Here is a 20683-nt window from a genome sequence, read left to right on the forward strand (position 1 = left end):
ACTGTTTGTGACATATTTTTATCCCAAAAAGTCATTGTTAGCATCGTGCCCGCATGGAAAAGCAGAATCGTAATTTGTTGTTCCTCAGCTACGTCGCCTGTCGATGATGTCATCAGCGGTGGACTCTGTATTTCTGTACTAACAGTTAGGCCACAAATGTCTGCTTTTCTTATTGATAATGGCTGCATATTAACCTACAATGTACAGCAAGAGAAAGTTAGCATACTTTTTGGTTTGACGACTGACCGTTTGGAATAGATTAGAGAAGCGAACCAAGGTTCCACAGGATGATGTTTTCGTGAAAAATGATGTACATTTGTACTATCTTTCTGACAGGACTTATTGTCGCTGCTGTCATATGGGGATTAACGTTTTTGTATGATTTCCTATTTTATCTTCCTGTCGCATAAAATGGAGAACCATGTGATGGTTCATTGTCATCAATAGAGACAAATTTGATTCTATTCGCCACTTACTTTCCCTTCCAAAAGAATCTCTGCTGTCTTACTTTTCCACAAGACTTTATTTGCTAGGTGGCTGATCTCTCAGACCCGGATTGATCTGAAGCTGCTCTCTTGAACCAGTGCCTCCAGGGCGGCTCAGTGAAAACACGAAGGAGCCCCCTTTTCTCCATTTACTGCAATCGTAGCTACACATTCAAACCGTTTTCCTGAGCACACAAAAACAGCAAACAGGGACCAGCTCTCTACCTGGAAGGCCACAGAAATAAAAACAATAACCAAAGATGTGTCAAGATATAGAACAAAGAGCAGTTTCACACAGAGCATACTGCATTTGCTTAGACCCTTTTGATGAACAAAGCATAAAACAAATCCTTTTTTTTTTTTTGACAAACGCATAGATCATTTGAACATTTCACATCAATAATTCATGCCGGCGGAGTTGTGTTTTTTGTGGTGTTTCCACCAGAAGACGGACAGCTAACCAGCAAGAGCTCTACTGTATACCGTCTCTCTTTGAGGTATGTAGGAAAGGAGGTGGGAGAGGGCATCGTTTCTTTGATTCATGCATTGTTTCTAAAATGACTAAATGTCATTACAGCGGTTATGGAATGTGCTGGCAGCACAGCGAGAGCTAAAGAAAAGTGGTGATTAGGAGAATGTGTCCATCTATCCATCCATCCATCCATCCGTCCTTCTATCCATGCGTCCCACACACGGAGACATTCAGCAGCCTAATGGCTCTATGAAGGCTTGCACTTCGATGCTACATATACAGTGCATATACAGAAATACATATATAATTATTTGTTGTGTTAGCTTCCTGGCGAGTCCCTGCTGGGGTTGTGTTTGATGGATTCTTTGAGTGCTGTGACACGTGAAGGGGGGCTCTGAGTGAGCTAATCCACACTGCCTCCTGCAGGACTTCGACTCACATTGTATCTCACACAGTGTGGTAATCATCATCACTGTTACAAAATAATCACAAGCGGTACTTTCGTAGCTCCTAATAAGACAACTTAGACAAGCTAATGACAGTAAGAATACCGGATTTTATGCTTGCATTACAGCCTTGTTTAATTAGGCCTCAGTAGCTTTATACTTGAGATCAGATGCTGCTTCGTTCCAGCATGACCAAAATGCTGACCAAAAATTGATTTATTTGAGTCGGGGGGAGGGTGTTTGGGGGAAAAAACTTTAGAAACAAAGTTGTCATCTGCTTCAGCCCATTAAACCTAAATAAAATGATAGGGTATGTAATACTGCAATGTGCTCGGATGTCAAACATAACAAAAACATCATACAAATATGTTACGGCAGCATTTAGCCTTATTTTATTTAAAAAAAAAAAACTTTGTACAGTATGCAGTGTGGTGATGATAAAGCAATATAGTCATCCCTTCTTTATCGCAGTTAATTGGTTCTAGATGCCTAATTCGTTCTCGGTATCTCGTCACAATAAATTAATTTCCATGAAGTAGAATTCAATATTAATAAATAGAATATTTTGTAGTTAGAGAAAAGAAAAGTTTATGAATATGTTTTTTATCATTAGAGCCCTGTTTTCACACTATTATTATTTGGTTACACAACATTTCAACACTACACTAATGTGCAGTAGGGCGGCATGGCGGTCGAGTGGTTAGCGCACAGACCTCACAGCTAGGAGACAAGCGTTCAATTCCACCCTCTGCCATCTCTGTGTGGAGTTTGCATGTTCTCCCCGTGCATGCATGGGTTTTCTCCGGGTACTCCGGTTTCGTCCCACATTCCAAAAACATGCTAGGTTAATTGGAGTACTGTTTAAGGGTATTTGCATGTACCCATCAAAAACCCTGCTCATTCCACTTTGTCATTTATGTATTATTGTGTTGTTGTTGTAATGCTCTGACACCGGTGACGTTGTTTATTTATGTTAGGCCAAGAGTATGCAGACACATTAAATAACACGCCGGCCTGATTTTCTTTCTAAGGCAGATCAGAGCGTGCCTAATCACTGATGTGCATCTGTTACTAATCATATTGTGACAAAGTGAATGAGTTAGAACTCATCACTTGTATTATTCTATTCAGGATTTCATTGTTTGTGGAGTTATGTCATTGATACTAGTGCTGTATTAATCCGAGCTAAATTGGGATTTGAACAGGTGTACAGAGTTCATCTTACATGGGGAAATATGTGTGTGGGTTAATGTTTTATGGAGAGTTGTAGTAGCAGTGGGGTCGCATCAGATGATGGTGTTGAAATCCAGTTTTAAGAGTTTCATGATTAGATGTTTTTGTAGACTAACCTATGGATGAAAGTGGGACATTCTGGGCAGATTGGGGGCCCTATAAGAGGAGCAGCTGGGGATGTGTGGTGAGGCGGCTGCAGTACTAGATTTCAGTGATGTGAGCGAATACCTTTTTTTTTGTTGTTTTGGGAAGTCAAGTCATTCTTTTTTTTCCAATTTAGTTTTTATTTTTAGTGTTTTCTAGTGATGGCGAGATGAAGCCCCATGAGGCTTCGAACCATTTCAGTCAACTGGTTCGAGAATGGATTCATTTCTTATAGCTTCATGTGCACACGAAACCACCTGCTGGCCTTGGATAGAATTCCAAGTGGCTGGATCTTCATGTGTGATGCATTGAATGCTGATCTGTTTTGGTACAATGATTATGTACTACAAGAAATTGTATAACCAAATGATTAATCTACAAAGTGTAAGATAAAATATGCAGTATATAAAAAATACTGAATGTTTTCTTGTCCATAAATGCCATGTATCATGTGATATGGCTAGCTTCATCATGGTTGTGTTGGTAATACTGTAATATATTAATATTATAATGTAGTGCTATTAACCTTAACCTTTCATCTTTATGTTCGTGGAAGGCACGTTAATGCCTGAACATGGATGAGGTGTTATTATTGTATTATTGTACCGCAACTCCTTGAAACACAATAAGCACTTCACCTCTCAATAACAATGACAAACAGTGAAAATACTCCAGTTTCCTCCCACATTCCAAAAACATGCTAGGTTAATTGGCGACTCTAAATTGTCCATAGGTATGAATGTGAGTGTGAATGGTTGTTTGTCTATATGTGCCCTGTGATTGGCTGGCGACCAGTCCAGGGTGTACCCCGCCTCTCGCCCAAAGACAGCTGGGATAGGCTCCAGCACCCCCGCGACCCTCGTGAGGAAAAAGCGGTAGAAAATGAATGAATGAATGACCAAACTGCTGTTAAAAACAGAAACTGCCTACTCAATAAAATTTTCCTCCCATTGTTTTGGGGTCCCCCTCGCACATATAGAGCATTCCCGCATTCGGTGCCACTGTTTGAGGTGTTGTATGTATTGTAAACAATGTATGGGTCACTTGAAAATACATGAACAAGTGTTTATCCACCTTAAGATGGGACTTTCCAAAGCAAGTAGTTGAGAGGATGTTTACCAAAAGGTGGTCACCCTACCTTCCAAGCAATACGGTTGCCTTTGGTGTCATGCTCCAGTGCCATCGGGAACTCCCCACGTTCGTAGAACTTCCGAAACATAGTCGGTCTGGAGGGACGCTCCAGAAAAGCCCCCGCTTGCGGCGGACCTGCCACCTGTTCGGAAAACACAAAACAGAGAAATACAAGCAGAATGAACCACACAAACACACAGCGTGTGAGGGGGTTGTTTTATGGAATTAGAAGTGACTCGCACGGCCAGAATAGAATCACTCCCACAGCTCTTTCTTTTGAGTAATACAGGGGTGGGCTGCGTGTGCATGCTGCTGAGAGGCGGAACACTGGTAGTGCATGTTTGTATGCGTGTGTGTTCGCCATGTAGCCGGAGGCATTGCCAGAGGCATTGTTAGCATCATCTTTTCTCTGCCTCTATTGCTGGATATGTGCTATTACAGTGTCACTGAAACACAATGTAGACTACCATCACCTCTGCCACACAGCGTCTGCTGCTGACAGAATTTCCCCTTGTCCATCTTTTGGAGATTAAACACTTTGCTTTAATAATATACAACAGTCAGGGAAACTATATTTATTTTTTTTTAAAAGTACTGCCCATGACTGGCAAACTAAAATAACCTTAAAAGGTCCTGGTTTATCCTATTTTGCAACATACAGTTGCAGTCAAAAGTTTACATACGCTTGTAAAGAACATAATGTCAAGGCTCTCTTGAGCTTCCAGTTATTTCTACAACAATTTTTCTCTGATAGAGTGATTGGTACAGATACTTCTTTGTCACACAAAAATATTCATGAAATTTGGTTCTTTTATGATTTTATTATAGGTTAACAGAAAAAAAATATATGGGTCAAAAATATACATACAGCAATGCTAATATTTGGTTAATGTCCAATGGACATTTTCACTTCAATTAAACGCTTTTTGTAGCCATCCACAAGCTTCTGGTTGAATCTTGAATGAGTTGTTTTTGTCCACACGTGTCACCAAAAAGCGCTATTGTGGACAGTTGACCCTCACAATATTGCGGTTCAATTATCCCTCCCCCTCTAAATTGCCTTTTTAAAAAAAAAAAAAAAATTAAACCTTGTTTCCCTATGATGTATAATTTGTCAAAACATATTGAAATACAGTTATATGTAGTATTCTTGTGACTAGGTAGCGGTAATGACATTAAACATTCAGACATTATCTTACATTACATTACCTTAATGCTGCATGAAGTTATGAAGGCAGCCCTGTCCGACATGATAGAGTGAAAAAAAAGTTGTCCTCCATATGGAAGTAGTAAGTTGGTGGCTTCTTCGAGTTTAGAAGGAATAAATTTGAGGCTAGAAATGGTTAGAAGCTAGTAACCACTTCTGAATGCCTTATAGTTGAATTTTAGTTCATTTTTTGCTTGTAAAATGGTTAATCAAGGCAAAAATCTGATTAAATATGCATATTTTTTATTAATAATACACCTAAGTCAACCACAAAACAGTGGTGATTCATAAAATAATGTATTTTTGATAAGATGTGAAAAAAAAACTGCAAAATTCGAAGCCCTACGTGGCAAGGGACATTCCTCTGTTTCGCTGCTTTATGTTATGCTATCCTCTAGTATTGGCTGTGGGTTGCATAATCCAATCTATATTTAAAAAATAATGTAACTAAGAGAGACCTCCACGATGATGAAAGCTACTGTAGATCAAGCTTGACATTGCAAAGAAAGAGTCAGCTATTGCAGAAGTGGTGGCGCAATGCACAAGTTGCGTTTAAAAAAGGTTGTATGGCACCGTGGGATTGGAGTTTAATCATTTTCACTTCTTGATGGAGACGACTGGGAAATACTGGATGCAAAAAAAATGGATGCATTAAAATGGACAGGCTTGAAAAGGTTAGGTGGGAATAACTCCAGATATGCATGTCTAAAATTGAATACTAAGCAACAACTACCAACCATTGCTTTGTAACAAGCCCTTTTTTTTAGCCATTGTGAATGTTTCATTTAAATCCCTTATCTCCCTGAAAGACAACGCACCAGGAATTGCGTCATAGTTTTTTTTGTTTGTTTCATTCAGACTTCCATTTACTGAGCCAGGTATGACAACTGTAAGGTGAAAAGCTGCAGCAGTGACAAAGCCCTCACGTCCAGGTAGCTACAATAGCATTGAGGCGTGCTGCATAGAGAAGCTAAAAATAGCTCCGACTGGGCAGCCATTGGATAGAACGAAAGAGAGAGAGAGAGAGAGAGAGAGAGAGAATGAACCAAGACTGCACTGACTGGCTGAGTGGCTTTTATGGTCAGGAATGATGACGCTGCAGTCAATTCCATGGCCTGTGCTCATGGCTGAGGAATTACAAGCTGCACCAGATATTTTACCGTTTTTTTTTTCTTTTTCGGAAAGTGCCGATCGGCAAAGAAATGGAAAGATATTTTCCTCCCTGACGTATCTGCACACAAACCATGCAGGCTCCCATTGTAGCCAAATATGAATTGCAATTCTTGAGTAACACCTCAAAAAAAGATGTCTTTATGTTAGATTACCGCTAAATACTATCATCCATTGATCCCTTTTACCTCAGTTTCGATTTGAATGGCAACAAACAAAAAAGCAATTACGTTTCATCTAATTCCATCTACTTGACATGGTAAGCCACGCCCCAACTTGGCCTCGATGCAAGTAGACCATAACTAACTGAAAAGTCATGTGTAACCTTTGGATTTGTATTTTTGTACTATTTTTACTCATTGGGTAAGTGTAGCGGCTGCACGGCAGACGAGTGGTTAGTGTGCAGACCTCACAGCTAACAAGACCAGGGTTCAATTCCACCCTCTGCCATCTCTGTGTGGAGTTTGCATGTTCTCCCTGTGCATGCATGGGTTTTCTCCGGGTACTCCGGTTTCCTCCCACATTCCAAAAACATGCTAGGTTAATTGGTGACTCCAAATTGTTCATAGGTATGAATGTGAGTGTGAATGGTTGTGCCCTGTGATTGGCTGGCGACCAGTATCACCCGAAGACAGCTGGGATAGGCTCCGGCACCCCCTGGACCGGTGCATTGTGACCCCATACAAGTAAAATATTTTATCATTTAGAAAAAAAAAACTATGACAAACAATTCAGTAGTAAGAATTGTTGCAGTAAAAGCGACATCTGTTGGACAAAAATATAAATTTAAAGCTTGAAATGTTAAAAAAGTGATTGCATTAGTTTATGTATATTGGATTTTGTGCAGCTTGACCAATTTAGTGTGCTGTAAACCTCGGACTATACTTTTGACACACAATTTGAACCCTGCGGCTTAAACAATGATGTGGACAATTTATGGCTTCAGACAATCAAACTACCAACTACTTTGACTGTTCTCAAAATTTGTATATGTCATAACTATACACACATTCATACACCCATGTGGGCAGGATGGGTGAAGTGACTTGATGTGTTTATTACCTATTCCAACAATTTATTCTTAGACATTTTTAATGATAATCCAAATCCCAGTCAAAATGGCTGCAATGGTAATTCTAGAGTTCTGGTAGACCGAGTGTTAAAGAACTACAGTCGCCAAGAAGCTTACAGGGCAGATTGAAAAAAAATTTAACTGGTGTCAGGTGGATGATTTTTGAAGTCTTACGCCGCGATCAACTCTGACAAATCTTAAGTAAGTTTTATCAAGTAAAATTACCATAGCCTCTGCTTGGACCGCAGCAGCTGTTGACCTGAATCGATGAAAAATAGCATCCCACGTCTCACACATCAGAGCTAGCAAGTGTTGCTGGGAACATGGTGTAGTTAGAATTGCAAGGTTTACAGTGTATTGCAAGGTTTACAGTGTAGTTTTCTGTGTAAATATATATATAGTTTTAACATGAACATGTACACAATAAACTATATATGTACGGCTTATATTCAGGTGCACCTGACAATTACTTGAATTGCTTTATATTACTTCAAATGTGACATACCGTAATTTCCGGACTATAGAGCGCACCTGATTATAAGCCTCGCCCACTACATTTTTAGAGGAAAACCGATTTTGTACATACACAAGCCGCACCTGTATATAAGCCGCATGTGCCCACATTAAAACATGTAAACATATTTACAAAGAAAGACGGTACACAGAGTTTTCAAAGTTTTAATAATACAACTTAACAATAATAATAATATAACGTCCTGCTTTTATTACCTCTGAAAGCTTTTTTCGTCTTTTTACATTGCTCCAGTTCTTCCCGCTGCCGTTTCCAGCGTCTCACCATCGATTCGTTTATGCCAAGTTTACGTGCAGCAGCTCTGTTTCCTTCTTTATCGGACAGCTTGTTTGCTTTTAGCTTGAAAGCTGCTTCATATGCATTGCATTTTCCATGATGAGGATATGTTCACGCTAATTTAATTCATGCACAAGACAAGAAGTTGCAGTCTTCCTCGACACATATATTCCACCGGTCTTAATCTTACCTTTTTTTACTCGAGAGCCCCTGGCGGCCGTTAGAAAAATTATATAAATTGGCCGCATCACTGAATAAGCCGCAGGGTTGAAAGTTTGGGAAAAAAGTAGAGGCTTATAGTCCGGAATTTACGGTATATATTAAACGTAGCCAAAAGGGTTTTAAAATAGCACCCCCTTAAATGTTAAAACTTGCGTTTTTCGGCTCCAAAAGGCTAAAGTCTTACAAAAGACAACTGATTTTAATCTGTTTTCTAACTAACTATGTAACAGCAATCACAACATAACCGTTGGCAACACACGGAGTAATTACCCCACACAGGACATTGCATAATAATCATATTTATTGCAGTATTCATTCCTTGAGTGAAAATATTGGCACAAATAGGCAAACAAAGACAGGGACAACAACAGCACAAACAAGCACCACCGGAGATGTGTTCCTGCTCCTCAGTGGAAGCCATAAACAAGCCTGGGAGGCGACAGTGCAAGAGATGGAGGTGGTGTAAGGCAATAAAGAGAGGAAAAGACTGCTTTGTGTGCTGCTGGTGCACACATCAGGGAGTCATAACAAGGCAGCACTGGTCAGATGAGCTTCAGGCTGTCATTTCTCTCACTCGCCTTCACTCTTTCTCCAGGTCTGTTTCTTTCCCCTAACGCTGTTGTCCAAGCCAACTAAGCTCCACCGTAAAAAAAAAAAAAAAAAAAAGACAGGACAGCAGCGAGGCCCCTGCAAAGGCAATAAACGCACCCGTGTGCACGCCACACACACACACACACACTGAGTTCCCCCTGTGGGTGAGCTCCCTGCAGAGGTGATTGAACACCAGCGGGGGGTCTAACGCGTATGTCATTTATAAAGGTGTCACCCAGAGGGAAAAAAAAGAGATGCTCCCACTGAAGCACATTAGTATGGCACCTCCATGGCTCACCTGCTTGGAGTTGACACATACACCAAGTCTGGTAGAAGAAGAGAAAAGAGGAAAAGATGCAAGGAAAATGAAAAATGGAGATGAAGTATGGGGGACGATGAGGTGATAGGAGAGGAAGCGAGAGACAGGAGAGACAAGAGGTTGTGGCTCATCAATTCTTGAGGGTGAGTTCAGTGTGGCGGGGGCTGCTGTCGCACCGACGTTGGTGATCCATCACCGTGCCAGGGCCTCAAACTCACGCTCGCTCACTCATCTCGCCATCTCTCTTTCAGCATCAACCCCAAAACACCTCAGAATGCCTCTGATGGATGTCAGCGCTGTGTCGCCATCCATAGTGCGGGGCCCTCACAAATGAGACGACGTTAATCTCTCTCTTCATTCTCATCCCTCATGTACTTTGATGCAGAGCAACCACGTTGCCACGTCGCCAGAAAAGGTGGAAGCAAACATGTGCACCGATGCTCGCAAGCTCATCTAGGTTTTTTTTTTTTTGCTTCTCGGTTGAGAGGGTATTGAAATCTGGTGCTGCTTCTCCTCGAGGGGAAGGAGAGGGGCTGTGTGAGTCATGGAAGATGGAATAGACATGCTCGGGCTTTTCTGATAAGGTCAGCTTCCAAAATGTCTCGCACACGGCAACAAATTAACTCTCAAGCCCGTTCTCATGAGAATTCTTTGGGTCACTAGAATTGTATAAGTAAAAATAAGTCTCAAATTTATAGAAAATATTGTGAGTGTTTTGGGCACTTTTGCATGTCTTAGAATACTGGTGCACAATTTTCTTCATAGATGAAAAGTACAGAGATATAGTTACCAGATTTTAGTAGGATTTTGCATAACAACAATGAACTACTAGGTACTGCAATATACAGTAAGTTGTGTTTTAAGTCAATTGGCTACTAAGGGCTCAGTTTGGGTGATTAACTAAATCATGTCAAATAGTCACTTTTTGGGCAATTTCCTATAAAATTCTTCAGAGATTTTAGTAAATTTTCAAAAGATTCAGTGGGACTTTAGTCTGATTTACCAAAGATTTAAAACAGGTGTCTCAAACACGCGGCCCGCAGGCCAAATGTGGCCCACAGGACACTAGTTTGAGGCCCCCGCCTTGATATGAAAGTTTAATGTTAGTGCGGCCCGCGCAAGTTTGATATGGATGCTGTATGGTATCATGTACCCAGAAAAAATTATTACGTTTGATTAATGTTCATGTTAAAGGTTAAATAACTGTTAATAGTTATCCTCCCTATCCGTGTGGAAGTGGTAAGTTTTTGGTGATTTAAGTTTAAAGGAAATAACTTGAAGGCTACCGTTTAGGTCACTAGCTCTCTAGTTTGTGAGTTAGCATGTGTCTCAAGACCCTGCAGTTGCGCAATATGTTGTAAATAAAAAAAGTCTAAATGTGACTATAGTCGTGTTTTGTCATGTCTACAGGGCTCTAATAATGCTTTGTTCATTTTAATCTGAAAAAAATAATTTGTCTACCCACCAACTATATGTGGCTTCTTAAGTTTTTATTATTTGCCGTTTTATTATTATTATTATTATATTTATTTATTACTGATTGATTGATTTTCTTTATTCTTGATTTGTTTATTTATGTTTCATCTTATTTTGTGCAGAAAAAATAAAATTACGATTTTTGAGAAAAGTGGAATGTTTTATCAGAGCTTTTATTGTAGAAAATCGAAACCAAAGCAAAGTTTATTCATTTTTCTGTTTTTAATAAATGCGTTTTTTTGGGTTTTTTTGGAAAACTTGATGCGGCCCAGTCTCGCCCAGACCCTAGCTCCAGTGGCCCCCAGGTAAATTGAGTCTGAGACCCCTGATTTAAAAGGAAGGATTATAGGATTTTTAGTTTTGCTTTGTTATTCAGTGAAACATCAGTTGTTGTGTGGCCCAGTTTTCAAATGACTTCATATGTTTGCCATAACTGCCTCAGTTTTCAAACATTGCCTTGGTTTTCGTACAATACTGCATGTCAGTTTGCTTACCCTACGTGTAGTGTTTTCAACAGAAATGCTAAACCACAAATGTAGGCTCTGGAGTTCAACTGTAGCATTTAATCGCCTTCCTCTATATGATTGTGTGGTGAAAACTAACAAAAAAAAGTGCATGTCAACACATTGAGCAGCTACAACACAATCAAGTGCTTCAAATTTATTCAATCACATTTTGTCAAATTACTAATGAATATCCAAGTGTATCTAAATAAACTATAAACTTAATTAAACTTCTCTTTGGAAACCGGAAGTACATTTTAGCATAACATTTTTAATGTAAATTTGCATAAACAATGAATTACTTATTCATTACGTATTCATTACTTACTAATTACTTACACTTTTTCAAATAACTTTTAGCAAACATACATATCTTTAGCATTATTTATTTAAACTCATTAATTTATTTATTCAGAAAATTACCTTAAAGGCAGCACACTACATGTTGCTGACTCACTGTCCATGCTCCTGCTAAATAACCACAATGGGACCTAAGAAAGTTGCGAGTGTCAGCATTTTTATCAAGAAGGTGAGACACACTACTGAATTTGATCTTGCCAGCATGTGCGGGAAGTTGACATCAACAATAAATTCCGTCCATTCGTCATTTGAAATAATTTTTAATTGTCTTTTGCATGTAAATATCATTGTTCTGTATTTTATGTCAAGCTTTTTGTATGTCTGGAACAGGTAAATTGGATTTTCATTATTTCCTAGGGGAAAAATTGCCTCGAATTCCATACGTTTCGATTTTCATTGGACCGAGAGGTAGTACTGTATAGTTTTGGACAAGTGGTTAGCGTGCAGGCCACACAGCTGGGAGACCCGATTTTGATTCCACCCTCAGGCATCTCTGTTTCTCTCTATTTCCTCCCACATTCCAAAAACATGCTAGGTTAATTGGCGACTCCAAATTGTCCATAGGTATGAATGTGAGTGTGAATGGTTGTTTGTCTATGTGTGCCCTGTGATTGGCTGGCGACCAGTCCAGGGTGTACCCTGCCTCTCGCCCGAAGACAGCTTGGATAGGCTCCAGCGTACCCGTGATCCTTGTGACGATTAGTGGCATAGAAAATCGATGGATGGATGGATGGATGGTGTTTTTGGTGTCTTCTTATTACGTATGAACCTCAGGCTCAGACTGAAGGCTAGATTGTCTTAATTGTTTTATTTTTTTGTTTTACCACTTAAAGTCATTTAACCATCTCTTGATTAATATCCTCCGTGTTCATATCCAAGTGGCGTACTCTATCGCAATCACAATGACATATTTGCGGCCCTTGTGAGGAAAATTGGTAGAAAATGAATGAATGAATGTTTTTATGCAAAAATAAATGTTGAATGAATGTCCGTTCTTTTATGTAGGATATTGTATGAAGAACAATGCTTTATGACTTGCAGAAATTATACATTTTGGGGAGTAATTGAATGAATAAATGTTAGGGGCTGGGATTGGCTGGCGACCAGTCCAGGGTGTGCCCCACCTCTCGCCCAAAGACAGCTGTGATAGGCTTCAGCATACCTGCGACCCTAGTGAGGATAAGCGATATAGCAAATGGATGGATGGATGGAAATGTTAGGGGAATAGCTTACTATAACAATATTGTAGTTGGTTTTAAGGTTACATCGGGGAATTTTTAAAGACCAGTGACGACGACCACGTTTTCTATACATTCGTCTTGGTCTTCACTTGGTCTCAGTTTACGTGGTCTTGAAAACCTACAAATAACCTAACCCAACTAAAGGTTTTTGGAAAGCTGTCATATCTAGTCTGACTGGTGTGTGTTCCACATAGTATTTAAGGCATGGACTCATAAAGCCTGCTCGGATGGGAAGTGACACGTCTTCTAAGACAACCTGTGCAGTTCAGTTACAATTGAGTCAATCCCCTGAGAATACAATGACCTGGATGCAGGGCTGGCCCGAGCCTCCATGGTGCCCGAAGCAAAATTTGATTTTGGGTCCCTCACACATGGAAAAAATAATTACTTTTTTCTTTTTTTAAGTGAATTGCTCTTGGAGGGGCGACACAGCGGTCTAGTGGTTAGTGCGCAGACCTCACAGCTAGGAAGTGACCAGGGTTCAATTCCACCCTCGGCCATCTCTGTGTGGAGTTTGCATGTTCTCCCCGTGCATGTGTGGGTTTTCTCCGGGTACTCCGGTTTCCTCCCACATTCCAAAAACATGTGAGAGTGAATGGTTGTTTGTCTATATGTGCCCTGTGATTGGCTGGTGACCAGTCCAGGGTACCCCGCCTCTCGCCCGAAGACAGCTGGGATAGGCTTGTGAGGAAAAGCGGTAGAAAATGAATGAATGGCCCCCTAGTGGTCACAGGGCCCTAAGCAGGTGCTTAGTTCGCTAATGCTTTGGGCCGGCTCTATCTGGATGAATGAGAATATTCACATGCACTTTATCAAACTAGAGTGTTTTCCAACAAAATATGTAGCTGGTCCTTAATGTTCGTGGATTGTCAATCATTTCGGATGTCTTATCCATAGAACCATCCAACAAGCTAGGTTTACCGACTTATTACCTTACAAGCCTGGCTGGTGGGAGGCTGATCTGATCACATTAATCTCTCACCACAGAACCGCATGAAACTAATGAATCTACAAATTTGCCTTATCTGCAGAAATTAGCCATGTTGTGAGATATAAGGTCGTATGGACGAGGGCAAAAAAAAAAAAAAAAAGAGCTATCTATATGCAGCAATTACAAGGCTGGACACAACAGAGGGGGGTGCTTTACAGTTGTCACTGTGTCAGAGAGTCTTGGATCAACAATATCGCACACACAAGCACAAGCGTTTTTTTATGGGCTGTTTAAAGTGACGACACTGCAAGGCAAAGACACCATTGTGCACTGTGTCACTACAAAGACATGAGGATGAAAGAGCTACCTGCTATTGAAGGCGTTGACAAGGGGATCGCTTGTAGAATAGCCCTAGCCTTTTTGTCTGTGCAGTTTAACCTCGTCTATTTCAAAAGCACATTTATATATATATATTTTTTTTTTGAGTTGTGAGCAATGTAGGACGAATGAGCGGGAGAAGGAGTGAGGATGCCTTGAGTATTTTCCATCTTCTCTGTGTGGCCCACTTATCAGTGAGGCAGCAGGGCAGTCGTGTGCTTCCAGAGCCCCATTGGCTGATTCATATCGCTCTAACCACCGCAGAGATGATGGCATGCAGTGAATCAGCTCACACACCAGTGGAAGAGGGGAATACTATATTAGTTCTTACTACTTGGACAGCAAATGGAGGAGCGTGTGTACGGAGACCAGGAGGCAAAACCTATGTAGAATGGAAAAAGGCACTCTCAAACCCAAAATACTCAAGCGAACAAAAATGTCTATGGAACAAATCAATGCGGTTTGAGTTGCTACAGGTTCGATTGGAAAGAAAGTGTAAGAAACTCCAAAAACTATTCAACTGCTTGAATAGTACACCATACACTACTTGTGTAAAGCATACATTTGTATGTTTTTGTGTACATTTATTGTTTTGCTATTTAACATTATTTCAACAGAATATTGTTATTTGCTCTCTCAGTTAAAATCTTCTATTTCTGAATAAAGACGCGTAAATTAAAAAGTTTCTTTGATCACAGAATATTAAAATAAAGCAAATTCGCACATGATCCTGAGAGAAAGGCACCATAAAATGACATTGCTTCTCTGAATTTGAGCAATGGAAACTACTTCTTCTTTCTCTTTTGGTTTTTCCCTTTAGGGGTCGCCACAGCAAATCAATCTCATCCATCCAACCCTGTCTTCTGCATCTGTGTGTCTCACACCAACTACCCTCATGCCCTCCTTCACTACATCCATAAACCTCCTCTTTGGGATTCCTCTATGCCTCCTACATGGCACCTCTAAACGCAGCATCCTTCTTGCAATATAGTATTTACTATCTCTCCTCTAGACATGTCCGAACCATCTCAGTCTGGCCTCTCTGACTTTATCTCCAAGGCCTCTAACATGTAATGTCCCTCTGATGTACTCGTTTTTGATCCTATCCATCCTGGTCACTCCCAATGAGAACCTCAGCATCTCTCAACCTCATCTCTGCGACCACCAGTTCTGCTTCCTGTCTTTTCCTCATTTGGAACTGTCTCTCAACCAAACAACATGGCTGGTCTATGGAAACAACAATGTAAATTTGATTGTGCTAAAGCAGCAATGACAGCATTATTGACATTGGACAAAGGGAATTAAGCATGAGGAAGCATGAGGAAACACAGTTTTTCTACCGAGGAACATTGCTGAATGCGGCTATGTGAACAAAAAGTGGTCATCAAAGTAAAGTGGTGATAAATTTTCATTGAAATTCTTCACATTTCTTTTTACACAACAATATACACTTTACGCATGGAGGTGTATGCATGCATGCACGCTCAGTGATAGATAAAGCAGCACAATCTCTAGTCCCGGCTGTTAGAGCGAGCAGTGATCCAGTGCATTGTCTTTACAGTCCTAATCAGTGACGACACTTCAGGGTATTAAAACACTACGCTCGGCTGTGAAATTAATGAGACAGACAAGAAAAACTAAATCTCTGACCTGCTGCACTTGGCACTTCTATTGCGGAGAGGGAAAAAAAAAAACCTTTAGGTGCGATAACGAATTTCATTCTCCAAATAAGTAGCGTCTTGTCAATAAACATCATCATAACTGCGTTGAAGTTGTGACCCAAATGCCTTGTAGAATATGAATGTTCCTGCAGCGTGTGACAATCCATGCCTGACGAGTCTTTGTTGAGTTGAGGTCGAAATGCAAACTTTGATTAAAAATCCAATTAAAAACTGGATATACACTGCGTGTAGTATAGCGTGTGATGCTTACCTATAAACAGATCTCTTATGTGAGCTCCCTTATGTAATGGTCTATGCAGGTCTAAAGCAAGCTACTTAGACCATATGGTCTATGGTTTGAAGTCTATGAAGTTTGATTTACAGGGAGTGTTTTTTTTTACATTTACCATGGGTGAATTGTCCGGGAAATTATGGATGCCTCATTAAGCAGTGAATTTTGACGACATTCGGCTGGCAATGACAGTGCAGTCTGGAATACCGTTTCATTTATTTGATTTATCTGATCATGATTCCAGTGTCATTGAGACCTGATTCAGGTCTGAGGATGAGGAGAGGAAGGCTTATAGTGACTAGGTTGTCAAATGATGTGCAAAAGCACTTCAGGTTAGGCCTACCAGCTTGAGAAAAATGAAGAAAAACCTTTTTCAAACCTGAAATTCCGTTATGTTTAAAGGCACACTTCCTGTGAGCGATTGCTAACAACAACACAGCTTGGGGGAGGGAGGGCATCTGGTCTACAGAACGTGACCATATAAGGAAGCCCGCCCATGTGTGACATCACACACCTCCAGTTTTACAACGCCCTCTGAAACAGAGCGTTTTGAGGCATCCCAAACTTCTCTGAGGACTCAATTCCAAATGCGCAAACCTCATTATGTGAAACTTTGGCATCGTTTAACACAAGAATATGACATTCTCACAACATTTATAGGTCAGAAAAGTGGAAAAAGCATAAAAGACTCCTTGTAAGTGGAAATAAATATTTTTGAGCTTGAGCGTCAGGTTTGTTTGTTTTTGTAAATCTGACACTGTTGAAAAAAACATTGCGTGGAAATAAATGTTTCTGCCAATCCTTGACTAATTTAACCCAGGACCTAGCAATATTGTTCAATTACTGCATTTACAAGCCAAACTAACACACACACCTGCTCTGTAATTGTGCTTTTCAAACATGACAACAAATACTTACGTATGCAAAACATGTCACAAAGATGATCACCTGTGATATACATCTTATTATACAGAGCTTTGTTGTTGGGACCACCTGCAGGGATAATGCTCTAAATGATGGTCCAACCTTCAGATTACCCCGAGAGATAAACAAAAAATAATGTTAGCTTTGCTGGTGCTTTGAGGATAGAGACAATCGAGGAGACGGGAGAGAGACATACAGAGCTGCACAAACAAATAAAAAGCAGCTTAAGCAAAGACATGCCTGGGGCACTTTGTGCCAAGAACTGCATGCTTTTGAGTTGATTAATCCAGAGAGTGGTATGCATGTGAAGGTCACTGCAGGTTTACTTGGGTGTCATCAATCCCGCCAGTCATTCATCTATTCAATCAAGCCTCCCTCGTCGGCACATATTGCAGATTGCCAATGTTCCGACAGTGAAACAGGTGTCTAGACTATTTGTATGAGCCTTTGTTTGCCACCCCCTCTTTCCCACACCTCTAATGATACGCATACTATATCAAGGCCGTGTATAACGAGCGCTTGTCGATCTGGAGCTAGTACAGTAGAAAAACGGGCAGATCACTCACAATTTTTTTTTACCTTCAATCATGAAACCAGGCGTCATATATGTAAAGGCCAACTATTGTAATTATGTTCCATAATAGTGTATTATTAGAAGTGTGCTTTCCAAATTCCAGCCTTGATGCTGGAGAGTTGTTGTTTTTTTGTGTGTGTCGTTAGTTTTAATGCTAATGAGCTGCATTTGTCCACGCCTGTGTCTATGGTCACAAGAAACACTATTTTGCACTTTATACACTGTAACTTTGTACTTGTAGCTTTGCATTCAACTATCATATATCACATACAACAACGTAACATCAAGGAGTAGGCCAGGAGGACACAAGTTTTTTAAAAAGGTTATTTTTAAGACCTCCGGGTGATTTTAAGAGGTTACAGTTATTGTGCAGCCACAAAACAATAAGCCGAGGAAGCAGATGCGGGGCTGGAAAAGGAACTGACATTACCAGTTGATCGAACAACGCAAAGCGTCCCAAAGATCTGGGTTTGAATATTAGCATTTCTCCATGCACTTCCGCACACATTCCAAGAACATGCATAGGATAATTGACGACTCTAACTTGAACATAGATATGAAGGTGAGTGTGAATGGTTGATTGCCCTGCAGTTGATTGCCTAAAAATGTGTGCATAACTCCCCCTTGATTGGATTTGACGTCCAAAGCAACAATGACCCCTCACACTCCCTCAATAAATCTCCTAATATCAGAACATCATTGACTAAAATGGAAATGGAAAAATCCAGCTTTGACATATTTTCTTGCCTTAACACCCACGTCAGCGTCTGTGTCACAGCCTCGCTTAGACAGCCAGACAGACAGTTCAGCTTAAGAAGAAAGAAAAACGCATGTCAGTGCGGGAGATGGAAAGTTCAGCGTCTGGCATGATGCTGAAGCACTTGACTGGACTCGGAAAAAAAAGGAAGATGAGGTGCCTTCAGAAGGACGGGCAGAGCTTTGTTTTAAAAGCAGGCATGCTCCGCAGATCAAGGCCAAAAGGTTATATAGAGAAATTGAGAAATGAGAGAGGTTGCAGGGAGAGTGAAGTAAAAAGCGAATGAATTGCGGGCAGTTTGCTTGTTTCCTCCTGCCATGGCATGATGTGTTGATCCAACACTTAGTACAGTTTGTATCAGTGTTTCCGGAGGGTGGAGGTACGTAATTGAAGCTAAAGGGATGCCAGATTCTGATGTGGATTATTTCCGACCGTGTATTTGTTCTTTACAGACCTTCATTTTTTTCTCAACTAGTGGGGTGGGCCCCCTTGGGGGTGGGGGCGGTGGTGTTTGTAGTGTTTGTGTGTTTTGAGTGCAATATCTCATTGAACCATAGAAAAGAATTGTTGACAATCTCCCTGCATGGACCACTCCTTAAAATGACTAGAGTTTGGTGGTATGTCTCAAAAGGGAGTGACTATTGAGCATTACTGTACAGCAATGTGTACCATTAGGATGGCCTATAAAAAGGCCAACAGAAATGGCATCATTCATTCATTCAATGTTTCATGATGCCACCACTAAGTGCAGTTTCCCGAGACCAGGCGAACATGCACTAAGATGAGGTAGCCAGACAGATCAGACTCACTCCCAGTACCAGGAACCACTTCCGGAGACTTTTTCACAACACTGGGGTGACACGTGCCTGACCGCGGACCAGGCCAACCACATGTAACGACACCTGGGTCACTTTATCTGAACCATATATCGGAGTGATTGGTTCCGAACTGCTTCACAGACTGCTGCAGAGATCCAGGAACATACATGATCGCAAGTTTGTGCACAAAGGCTCTGCCGAAGACTCCATGATCATGGTATACAACCATACCATGCACATGTACAGTACATGTACACATACGTACATACTTTGGCATACTTTACTATGGGTGTGACATGGAAACTTTTCACTCAAAACACACAAACTACAAATCGAACAGCCACAACAAAAATTGCGTTTTTAAATTCCTTCAGTATATTACAGGTTCTCAATAGTATTTCAAATCATGGGGGTCATGAAAGGCTATGGTAGAGAAAAGGAGCTGGTTTTAGAATACCTGATATTTGCGGGGGTAATCCTTTTTCCTATCTCAGACTTTCAGTGAACGCTTGGGATGAGCCGGATACAAGTATCTGTTACGGATAGTAGATTTTTGCCAGATAAGAATATGAAACGAGTACATTTTCGCATCATCGAAATCAGAAACAGATTTCTGATTCTGATTTCGTCATCTGATTTCGACATTTCCTCATCGTATTCGAGTTTAAAGAATAGTGTACACACAACAGAATAAAATACTCGAAAGGACCTAGTCTTAGCCTCTGTAAATGTAAACTACAATTATCGTTAACCAAAGTCTTACTCCACACTTGTCAATCAGGGGCTGAACTTGACTCCTTAGCTCCCCCTAAATCTTAATTTAGTTTGTTGAAGGTCCCTTTCTGTTCTGTTCTGGTGAACTAGTTTCAACCCAGGCCCTCTTGTCCAAGAAACCAATTATAAAGAATGTTGTTACACTTTTTAAAGGTTTCATCAGATATGAATATCTCTTCAGTGCCCCCCTAATATATTAAGACAGAATCCTTGTCGATGTGCCTCAAGGCATTATCAACATGCCTGCCAAGTTCTTTGGAAGTTGCATGCAGAGATTCTGCACTACATATTAATAGTATGGAACAAAGTTACCTGATGTTTGAAGAAAACTGACCTTATCAAGTGAATTAATCACAATACAAACACTGTTGAGTGGGTCAGCATATTAACTGTGACTAAATTGTGGAACAAATGTGAAAGTGCCTTGCAGTTTTTAAGTAACATGATGCAAAAATGTTTTTCGCTCCAAAGTTCTGACCTGAACTTTTAGGCTGGATTTTGCGTAATTGTACGTTAGAGGTACATTGATAATTAAATAACTTTTTGTAACGGTGGTCAGTGGTGTACTACTGTACTGAATTTGTTTTCCGTGTCATTTGGCCTATATTGTGACTTCGGAAATTAGTCACTTGAACGTAAATCCGAATTGTGCACTGTAGTGTAAATCCAGCCTTTGCTGCATGGATTTCTTATC

At 40.4% G+C, this 20683-nt stretch overlaps 1 protein-coding gene across 3 annotated transcripts in view; it reads right to left on the reverse strand.

Annotated features, from left to right (window-relative positions):
- The window catches only part of pacrg (PARK2 co-regulated), a 252842-nt gene that overhangs the window by 165824 nt on the left and 66335 nt on the right, over positions 1-20683 (reverse strand). For 2 of the 3 annotated variants that reach the window (XM_058090715.1, XM_058090713.1), the window contains one exon: positions 3919-4053. In XM_058090715.1, coding sequence (XP_057946698.1) covers positions 3919-3999 — 81 coding nt within the window. In that variant the 5' untranslated portion in view covers positions 4000-4053. Of the gene's footprint in view, positions 1-3918; positions 4054-5120; positions 5478-20683 lie in introns of those variants that run through there. The other variant, XM_058090714.1, reaches the window with a different exon arrangement.

Source organism: Doryrhamphus excisus, chromosome 13, assembly GCF_030265055.1.
Source record: "Doryrhamphus excisus isolate RoL2022-K1 chromosome 13, RoL_Dexc_1.0, whole genome shotgun sequence".
Classification (NCBI taxonomy): domain Eukaryota; kingdom Metazoa; phylum Chordata; class Actinopteri; order Syngnathiformes; family Syngnathidae; genus Doryrhamphus; species Doryrhamphus excisus.